The 11,324-nt window shown below is 33.9% G+C and overlaps 1 protein-coding gene across 2 annotated transcripts; it reads right to left on the reverse strand.

Annotated features, from left to right (window-relative positions):
* Window positions 1-153: 153 nt before the first annotated feature.
* LOC116308969 (F-box/WD repeat-containing protein 1A) lies at window positions 154-11,231 on the reverse strand. Of its 2 annotated transcripts, none has more exons than XM_031719493.2 (13): window positions 11,177-11,231; window positions 10,709-10,937; window positions 8,588-8,774; window positions 7,668-7,758; window positions 6,496-6,633; window positions 5,729-5,847; window positions 5,259-5,364; window positions 4,757-4,900; window positions 4,543-4,661; window positions 4,329-4,391; window positions 3,866-3,913; window positions 3,521-3,599; window positions 154-3,093 (listed from the first exon to the last, which is right to left on the reverse strand). In XM_031719493.2, the coding sequence occupies exons 1-13, from the start codon at window positions 11,186-11,188 to the stop codon at window positions 2,941-2,943; spliced, it is 1,488 nt and encodes a 495-aa protein (XP_031575353.2). In that variant the 5' UTR covers window positions 11,189-11,231; the 3' UTR covers window positions 154-2,940. The 2 variants fall into 2 exon arrangements, with proteins under 2 accessions (XP_031575353.2, XP_031575354.2); XM_031719494.2 differs by having other exon boundaries at window positions 11,061-11,192.
* Between the last annotated feature and the right edge of the window lie 93 nt (window positions 11,232-11,324).

Raw genomic sequence — 11,324 nt, forward strand, 5'->3', positions numbered from 1 at the left:
ATTTACAAACTAAACGTCAAAGACAAAACTGCCCAAGAATGTTTGAAGTTATATTTCACATCTTGCACATAACCTCAACTCTATGATCCCTCGCTACAATGAGCTATGAACTATTTCATTTATTTTTATATGATTCAATCACAACCACAAAAACGCATTTCAACGTTTATTATCTGTAGAAAAACCATTCTTTATCAACATATAGTGAAGTGAATGCTTTTTAAATAACAACTTTGTCTTTAAAAACTTAGTATTAATTAATATTAACAGTTATTTAATTAATAAGTTTATATGATTAATACATGCAATAGGAGCATTTGTATGATTAAATATGTACATCTAACAGTGATTTATAGGTCGCTAGTGTTGTTATAAACTCCTAAAATTGAAGTTTTTGAGGTTTCGACTGCCTTTGAAACTGAATGTCCAACTTTAGGGTGATAAGTGGCCCCTGAAATTGGATAATCAGTCTGGTCATACCAGTTACTATATACATGCTATGGCAGAGTGAAGGAAATCTTTGTATAACAAAATCATGAAACAATCATAGTGGAACTGTCAAATTAAGCCACTAAATGCATAGGCCTTGAGTTTCTCTGGTAAGTTCACAAGAATTTTTCAAGTGAGTATTGGTTCAATCAATGGACATCTTTACTGCCTGAAACACATTGGCAAAAGAGTGGCAAAACTTACAACTAATAACATATGATTATGATTGCTTCTGACATGTAAAACTTGAGAATAGTCCCATTTACACTTCCCTGAGCCATCTTGAAAGCCATGCCCTTGCATCGAATCAAGACAAACGGTGAGCTTGCAATGATAGAAACGTTAATAATCTTTCAAGATGTTAAAAAAAGGTCTATATTATTGCAAGCTCATCGTTTGTCTCACTTCAATGCAAAGGCACGGCTACCTTTCAATATCGTGCAGGGAACTGTGAAAAGGACTATTAGTCAAAATATCATATTGAAAACCCATTTTAGAATGTGCTGAATCAACTTTGTTCCACAATTATAATGAAGGTTTTTTCAAATTTATGGGAGTGCTTCAACATGTTAAAAATGTCAAAATAGTGGGGAACAACTGGTAAAATTTAGGAAACGTTTTTATCTCATTCACTCATTTGATTCCACTTTCTTTTGAAAGGGAAACTGAAATAATAAATGAAGTTTATATGAAAGGGTTTCAAAACAACAGTCTGATTTATCTATTTTTTAACAGTTAAGCAATAATCAAAGAGTACAGGAAACGAAACCTCAAGAGCACTTGTTGACTTGAAACAAAGTGACCAAGACTTAAGATTTCAATCCTAATTTTTTTCCTCGTAAATGGATTCAATCTGATAACAATTTCATTGTCACTTCAATGTACAATAAGTAGTAGTTACAGCTATGTATTTGACAACAGATCCATGTACAAATTAATTTATTTCCTGTCCAATTTTTGACTGTATTCCTTTAGTTGCAGTCGTTAGTTTAATTCCTATTTCAACTGCTTTTCATTATAAATCCCGATTCCCTATTTTAGTTTCAACTCTTTTTCAATTTATACAACAAAATTTGATCCACTTCAAGGTTGTTCACTGAAGTACTAAATCTTGACAATGACTTTTCCTTGCACAAAATTATTATCCAACATTATGTATGTGAAATAAAATCCGTCCAAGGGCTGTCACAATTTTTAACTCATTTTGCACTAAAGTCACCCAGAGATCCTTTTCAAAAACGTTTCTATGATCAAGACAGCTAACAAAAATATTTTTTAAATCTTACAAATTTGAAAATCTTTCCTAAAACTACTTTTTTCCAAATTTATTTCTCTTACACAACTTAAAGTTTTGTGGAAACCTTATAAAGAAGTCAAGATTTTGTACCCTAAGCAAGTGAACCAAAAATTACACAAATTACATTTGAAATATGCTAAGCACCTCAACAATAATTATTATTCTTTGCCCTATCTATGATACACTTTCACAACAATTGATCATTTTTTATCCTTATATTCAAATTATTGCCACTTTTGAGACCTTTTTAACAAACATTATCACAAAATATTTATGTGTAAAAGTGTTCCAAACCCTATGAGAAGACTGTGGTTTCTTTTGAAGAATAATAAAATAAAAAGTGGGTCGGACTGGGTGTAGCCATTGAGGGGTTGCATTGTTTCTAAATAAAGCAGGGCTTCAAAGAGTGGCCTGCCAATGGCCAGATGGCAGCCAAACAAGGAAGGACATGGGAAAGGAAAAAAATAACTAAACAAGGTTAGTTGGTTTAAATTGGGTATTTAGAAATGCTTGCTACACTTAGTTGCAGTCCACTGCAAAAACTTAAATTGGTGTGAACAAACCTGTTTGAATGCAAAATTTACAGTCTTCTCAAATGCACAATGTGGAATTGTATGATTTACGATGTGTGCCTATGGAATGCCATGGAGATGCCTTGATTCATTTGACGTCCACCAAGACCTACTCCAATTTACAAGGTTCTATTGAGAACTACTTTAAAGCCAGGTCATAAAAAGTAAGTCAATAGAAAATGCATGGAGAGAATAACGATGACTGATTGTACCTAATAACTGATCTGCATTTTGATTCTAAGCTATTAAGGTACAGAACCTATTTTTATGCAGCTATCTGTACAAGTATAAACAGACTTAGAAATAATAGAGCATTTTCACGTGACGTCACAGCGGCCATGTTGGTGTACTGAGGCAATGCATTTTCTATCCTCTTGGAATTAAACTATATTTTGATGCAAAAAACCGTGCAGAAAGTTTCTATTGCTTGGTACACCAATATGGCTGCCTTCTCCTGTGAGTGAAAACGCTCCATAGAATTATTGTTAGAGTTCAATAAATTTATTTCAAGCTAAACTAGACATCAAAAGGTAACAAAATCTGTGGGATGTAGAAACTATTTCTGATATATTAGAAGCAGAATCATCTTGATACGTAGGTATATGTCCGTGTTGGGGTAGTTTCTTGAGGTTCGGTATAGTTTAGAAAGTCCCACATGAGGATTGTGTCATCATGAGAGCTACTCACTATTTGAAAGTCATCAAATTGTAGTCGAAATACTCGGCCAGTGTGTTCCTGCAATAATAATGATAACAATTTTGAGTTACACAGGCAATAATGTCTGGAGTTATGAATGATTTCAGGAGGGAAATAATATCATGAGTGGTCTATTGCAAGTGCACTTGCCTCTTGCTTCTGGGGTCTGGGGTCTTGGGTTTGGTTCTTGGACTCCCATTTTATTTGAGTAGAGTTTGTTAGGTCCCTCCCTTGACTCAAGAGTTTTATATAACAGTTACAACAGTTTTTATTTACACAAAAAATATATACATACATAAAATGAATACCTTATAAATATTGTGGGGGGTGCAAGAGAACAACCTCAAAGATTAAACAAGCTCTTACACCATTTCCTTTTTTTGGGGGGGGGGGGGGGGGTTTCAGATTTCTTTTCTCCCAAAAACCAAACGTGTGGGAGGAAATAAAAAGAACCTTAGAGACTTACCACTAGTGTTCGTATACATAGAGATCCTGCAGGTGCTCTGGGGTCTAAGGCTGCTTGCAAGTCCCATACTTTTATTTTTCTGACAAAGAAAAAAAGACAACATCAATTACAAGACAAGTTGTTAGTGAGCATTAAACTACTGTAGTATGGAACACGATCCATAATAGTTTTATCCTAACAAATGTCATTTTAGTTGTAAGCAAGTCATTGTTGGTGAGAAAGGAACAAGTTGTAGAAGAAAATGTGAAAAAGAAAGAAAATTTTCAATGTGGTTTACAACCTTAAAAGGTAGCAATAGTAAAATTAATGTGTTTCTGGAATGTTTGGTTGACCTGTAAAACCTACCCATCATATGCTCCACTGACGATTCTTTTGTTGTCAAATCTGATACATCTAAACAAGACAGTCATGACAACTATTAGTAATTAAGCACATGTCAACTAAAGTCTCAACTAAAGTCTCAACTAAAGTCTCAGCAAAGACCATGGATCTGCCCATCCATTTATACTGTTTATTAGCCATTCTGAGGTTGAGGGAAAAACTGGGCTGAAAATATGGTATTGCAGTGCACAGTGAGATTGTTTTAGGGGACAAAATAGATACCATCTAGGAAATATGTCCTCTAAACAGTCTCAAAATACAATTAGCAATGCCAAATCAACCATTTTCTCCCCTCAACCTCAGAAAGGCTAATTGTCCCATTACTTTTAACGCTCAAGTAATCTGCTCTATCACACAGTGTCATTATTTGCTAATTTATTGACTGCACAGTCTATATACACTGCAAATTTATATAACAGTGCAATACCTGACTAGTTCCTCGTGACCCTCAAGAACTCTTAGACATGCTCCACATTCTATATCCCACAATCTGAAATAATATAAATATTAATAGCAATAATTATAGTGCTCTTCATAACTCTGCGACCTATTGACTTATGATGTCGAGCATTTTGGCTTCTGTCAATCAAACTTATGACAGGCCAAGTTCATGTATCATATGACAGAAAGGATGCTTATACCTTATCGTGTTGTCTGATGAGCCACTGACGACAAGACGGTCTCTATACTGCAAGCAAGCAATTCCTCGTCTATGTCCATTTAGCGTCCTTACAAACTCACATGTGGATGTACTCCAAACCTTAAAAATATACATAAAAGATTTAAATACTCACTCATTTCCCTTATTAATGATATATATTATTTAATACACATAGTACTCATAGTATTACATACCTTAATTGTTCTGTCACCGGATGCAGATACAATGTATTTATCATCAAAGTCTACTACATTAACAGCAGCTCGATGTCCTACTAATACTCTTCTTAAATTTATATCAGTAGGTGACTGCATATCCCATACTGCAATGGAACGATCCTGAAAAAGTGATGACTGTTATAAAAAAGGTCTTTATCGTTACATATTCATGTATTCTGGAGATTTGTGTCACCCACTTCCAATTGGCAGTTTAATTATTGCAAGATGTATGTGTTTTGGGGGAGAGAAGAGAGAGGAATGTGTTGCTGGCTATTAGGGAGTGATCTCCCTTTAAATAGCAATTAGGTAGTTAAATATGGAAAAAGATGGGATAGACAAAGGGACAGCAGAGAATGACAACTGACACTAAAACTGTTAATGGTAAAGAATATGTAACAGGCAAATGCACTAGATTTTAATGCAGAATTGAGAAAAATTAAAAACAACTTCAGTCTATGACAGGATATTTGTTGCTGACCTTTGAACAAGTGACCATCATTCCTTCCTGGAACCTCAGATGAAGAACAGCTTCACAGTGATGGATGAGGGTATTCAACATCTCTCCAGTGTGAACATTCCAAACTCTAGAAACAAATATCCAGCATTAATAACAGTGCTTAAGATTAATCCAACACCATAACTATTTTCTTCCATTTGTGATTGGTGACAAAATAGGCAGGCATTGATTTACCCATTTCTACTTACAGTGCAACTACTATAACCGGGGCCACTTAAATAGAGAACCAATGGAATTGTAGGATAAAAACAATACATTCCGACTTTGGTTAGTGGAGCCAATCAGAAATCAGCAGAAAATAATAGTCTTTCTACATATCTTTTTATTCCCACGAGAAAATGTTGATCGCTATTTAGTTGTAAAAAATAGTGGCTATTTTTAGGTCATCTTTTAACTCATTCTCGATTGCAGCATAGTTACTTAGTAATTACCTGACAGTGGAGTCACTAGAACCAGTTACTATCACATTCTCATCATATTGTAGACAAAGTACAGAACCTGTATGTCCTGTCAACACCTTGATACATTCTAGATTCTTTTTATCCCAGATCTTTGGAAACAAACAAGCAATTAATAGAAAATCATCAATAAAGCAACAAAACAAAGGTTGCTATAATGCATTCACCTGCTATTTCATAGCATTTTAATATTGGACAATCAGTAGCTTTAAAGTGCATTTAATGGCATATCATAATTGATGTTACCTTTTTATCTAAATGTAAACTTGGTTGGACTTCATTGACAAAGTCAAACTAGGGTCTTACATTGATAATTTATCCAAAAGCTCCTTCTATTTTTATAAATCATTTACCAGAAAAATAAAGCTGAATAAACTTATTGATCACAGCACACAGTCTTATTTTAACTGTGATTGAAAAGTAACATTTTATCAAGTAAATTCCTCAACCTGGTGCAATGAAATGCTACTGCAAATGTGTCTATCAGCCAATCACGAAACAGCACTATATTAATTAAACTGTACTACATTTATGGTCAATCTGCCATGACTCGAAACAGGTGAACTACAGCAGGCTATTAGTAATATTGTTTTAATCTATATTTCAGGCTGGCAGCTGGAGAATCTCACAGGGTATTTTATATGAACTTCCCACCTATGATCTGACATATTCAACATGTTAATTTGAGCATTATCAATAATAATAATAATCATTATTAATAACAGAAGGGTCAAGATTACCTTGATAGTATTATCTCTCAATCCACTAACAATCTTTTGGTCATCATACTGTAGACAGTAGACTCCTTTACTGTTTTCACTTCGGCAGTAGATTCGATGTAATGCATGGTGGCCACATCGCCAGTTTGTTTCTATAGTCTATGACAAAAATTATCCAAAAACATCTTTCAGTATAATCAGATAGTATCAAATATGAAGCAATGAGATCTTTACCTCCCTTGAACACCCTAAATTCTAACTTGATCTGTGAGTTAGCCATGCAGTGACTTTGATCAACGTAGAGGTGGTTGTTGTTGTTGTTTCAGGGTGCTATTAAAATTATAAGGTTTTTGTTAGCGTAGTGTGATGTGATGTGATCCAAAATACTCCAGTTTCCAGGGCACGAAATTAACTTTTAAACCCACTAGCAAAACCTTGCTAGTAAGTTTTGGTCTCATTAGCAAAAATTTCCAAGTCACTAGCGATCAGACACGGTGAATTACAAGCTTTACTTGACGCAAGTTCTAATCTTTTCAGTCCTTCAATTTCTGGACTGTGGTCATACTCGCAAAACGTGGCTAGTTAAACTTTTTGTCACTCACTAAATACAAAATTTCTCCCACATTTTGCAAGTTTGCGAGCATTAATACATACATACATAAACTTTATTTAACCTCAAAATTCAGAGTAGCTTACAAAGCTAATATCTTCGAGAAAAAAAAAAAAAAAAAAGGGAAAAAAAAAAAAAAAAAAAAAAAAAATTCATGCCCTGGTTTCGAATTCTCTTTTCTACAGGGTTAGCCTCAATTTTCTATGGAATTACTTTGAATATTCATTCATTCTAGTGAAGGTCCATGGAGTATCAAAGTGTTGTTAAAGTTGTACATTCCTTACTTTACCATTAGTATTTGTGAATATTTGGACACTGAAATTAGGCTAACCCTATATAAACGAGTTTGTGTTCAAGAAACACAGAAGTATTTGACTAGTTCAAAAATGGACTATTAAATATGTGTTTATTGTCTGAAGGGGCAATGCTCCCTCAAAAATCCAAATGAAATATATGAGTCAATGTGGTTAGATGAGAAAAAGTGTGGTATGATGTGGCTTAGTTTGGTTTGACATATTGTGGTATTACGTCATAATAAGGTTATGGTTATTCAATAATATTCAGTACCACCAATAGTCTTTACCTCTAGATCCTTAATGATAGCAGGATATAAACGTCTATAATAATCATTATTTGGAGGATCTGGAGCTTTGGATTTAAATAAGTAAAGTCCCCTAAAATAGAAAAAATTCTGATTTTAGTAGGAAATTTGACCAATGCAAACACTTACTTAAAAAAGCCATTAGTGAAGGCAACCGAAACAAAACAAATAGGCAGTGCCTAATATGAAATACCTCAATTAAATACAGAAAAACATAATAATTTGAAAAAATCAATCTAAGGCTGTTTATTGGGTTGAAGGAATCCAAAGAATTCTAGTATCACCTATAATTTTTCTCATTCATCAGTTGAATCCCAGCAAAAATTTCTAAAGATAAATTACTACTTTGCAATAATTCTATTATAAGTAGACAGAAAAGAAAATATTGAGAACTTCTTATACTAATAACTTGCCTACCAGGAAGTGTTTATTTTCTTCCAAGTATGCAAACTAATTTATAATTTTTGAGGCGTAATCAAGAACTCCTCAGAGAAAATTCCTTTTCAAGGGTTTATATTTTTAGTATGCAATTTTCAGAGTAATCAGGTCTGAACTCTTCACTGACTATGCTTTTTTCAAAGGCTTTTCAAGTGCCCACTACTGTGATTCCCAGTTACAAACAACCAACTACAGAACTTCATCACAAACGACAAATTGAGTTGTGGTGGATGTCAATTAAAAGGTTTTTTTTAATGTCCATCAAGTTCCTTAAATTTGGATGTGCACACAACCTTGAGAAAATGGTCTAGAAACAATAGAAATCCTTTTGATTGACGTCCACCAGAACTCAATTTTTCGTTTGTCCAGTTGGTTGCATGTGACTGGGAATCGCAGAAGTCTTTAAAGGGTTTAAGAAATAATATTATCTTTGATATCAGTACTACCTGACTAAGACAACCTACCAGCCTTGCCGCTCGGCTAGTCCACTCCATAATGGGTCTGTTCTAACTTTCCTTTCAATCAGTTTTTTCCACAACATGCCATCCGCAATAACCCTTCTCCACTCTTTACAAACCACCTCTGCTGCACACAGTGAATTTGCATCCAAATATGATAGGATATTTTCTGCTATGTGATCAAGTCCTTTTGCTGTGAAGAGTCAACAAAACAAACAGTCAGATAAAAAGGAATGAAGACAGAATAGTCAGGTAGAATATCAGAAGACAGAGTTAGAATATTGCAAGTGAACAGAGGTAACAAATCAGACCGTGTGGTGTGGAAGAGCAGTTGATTGGGTTGTCAACTACAAAAGTCTGCATAAATGGTCATAAATTAAATGCACAAGTGCACTGCAAAATCCTCAAATTAAACTCCCACTTTACCATGAAATAGGATGAAATTTTTCTAATTTTGTTGCCATAGCAGATTTTCCATATTCTGCTTGATAGACTTAATCTACGTAACAATGATAAATGAAAGGTACATTTGAACTCGAACAACTATCTCAAGTTTGAATTACTATTTCAAATCGAAACCATCTATCAGACTTCATCAAAATACACTAGCAGAATCTTCAAAATGGTTCCTAGAAATTTATTTTGCTTTTTCTTTTGATATTAGGCTTGGGATAATCTGTAGATTATGGATAAAGATGAAATGGATCTGAAGTACTGGATTATTATCATTTTTGTTTCAAATGCAATGAAAAACAATTGTATCGAAGAAATCATTTTTATAGTATTTTTTCCCTCTTGACCTTTGAATTGAAAACACATTATGAACTTAACACAATGTAAGCAATATAGGAAAGAATTTCTATTGTCGATGAAAAGACATATGTATACTAGCTGACAGTCCAGATCAGATGGTACTTGCAAGATAGCAATAATAAGATAACTAGGATATTGGAAATAGGAGACAGTACTAATACACTTACGACAATATCATCAAAATTCTCTTATATCAATGGTTTCTATAGCAACCATATCACGCAATATTATCATTGGCTGTGTTGGGGGTAAATAGATCAAAAGATTCCAAAGTGGAAAGAAATGCCTTTGATAATATCATAGTATGTTTCGGATGTCGTGGTTGTCTGATTATGCAACTAGTAAGACAGGAAATAGCAGCTTGTCTGTTTTTTAAACTCTATTTAAAATATAGGAGGAATTGCATGACATTCTGCCGTAACATACGTACTTCCTTGGTAGTATTTTTTTTTAATAACTTATAATGACAGGAGTTTTTAACATCATAACGAGCTGGTATTCAGCAATTTTGCCATAATACTGTTACATAATATATGGCCAGAAAAAATATCAAAAGTGGATAACCACTCATTTTAATCAATGGGCAATTTTAGTAATATGTTGTAATAAAGTTTGGTTATGTAATGCCACTAGTCAGCTTTCCTTGAGGCACATTCCAGTATTAATTATTATTACGATCATTAAAAATAGGTATTATCAATATCATTAGCATCTGCGGTGTGTGGTAAGGGGAGCTAAGTGCTGACAGTCTGTCTGAACAAACATTATGACCAGGTGTTTCATCAAGCTTTATAAACAACATAAAATAGCTAGTTTTACCATCAAAGACTATGATGATGTGAAAGGGCTTAATAGAACATAAATTAAGCTGCTCTTAGATTAAATGAGACTTAATACCAAGTACCTAAGTGATAAAGCAAGACTGACATACAGAATGGGAGAAAAATAATGACATAAGTAAAGTAAAGAGATATTTATTAGATAGCGTGGCTTGTATATGCAAAATGTGGAACAATTCTTATCTTTTTTGATAACACCTTAGATTGTTGTGGCGAATCATTTTAATTAAGGAAATTTAACTACCTTAAAGAACAAACCCTGTTAAGCAAAACAATGAGTTATATTTAAAAAAAGAAGTTTATAGGAAAAGACTTCCTTGTGCAAAAAGTAAAGTTTGGGTTAATGACGTTCATATTGATAACAATCTATCGCTATTATACCGTAAAGATGGCCTATAAAAACACAAAAAAGCCCATCAGAGAAAATAGGAGTTAAATAGAATTAAAAATGGTGACTTAGAATTGAATAAAATACCTGGTAAAGCGGTAATGAAGTCTCGTTGAAGCATAGGTTTTAAGTATGCATTAACATGGCCGTGTTGGTAATGACACATTCGGGATAACAGATATTCTACAAACTCGACTTGCTCGCTCTCTGTCCATTTTTCAAATGTGCTCATACACAGATCTCGTTGTTGATAAAACAATGTCAATCTTTCTTCACTATCTTGGGATTTCTGTAAGCTCTCTTCGGTCGCCATGGCCTGGAGAATGAGTCGAAGAAATAACAAAACACCTCGATTAGCTTTCGTTCAACCTGGAATTTTCCACACAAAACAAATCCAATTCGTTGGATTAAAACCATAAATATATTATCAAATGTTTACTTTATCGTCCTTTTTGTTGTATCCGATCAGATCGTTACTTATTCCTATAAAAATATAGCTGTAATATTCTCAAAAATATTGAAAATCCGAAAAAATTTAGCTTCGTCTCTGCCTACCTCAAGTGACATCACTAGACGCACCACTGAGCATGCGTCGTCTCATCGATTAGATATCGATTGGTAGTTCCCAGACTTTTCCTCGATTCTCAAACCGGAAGTCGATACGCTTTGATACGATCGACCGCCCTTTTTGAACACGTCCATC

This window comes from Actinia tenebrosa, unplaced genomic scaffold, assembly GCF_029948245.1.
Source record: "Actinia tenebrosa isolate PJP-AT-01 unplaced genomic scaffold, QUT_ActTen_1.0 PGA_scaffold12__29_contigs__length_12842862, whole genome shotgun sequence".
In the NCBI taxonomy this organism is placed as follows: Eukaryota; Metazoa; Cnidaria; class Anthozoa; order Actiniaria; family Actiniidae; genus Actinia; species Actinia tenebrosa.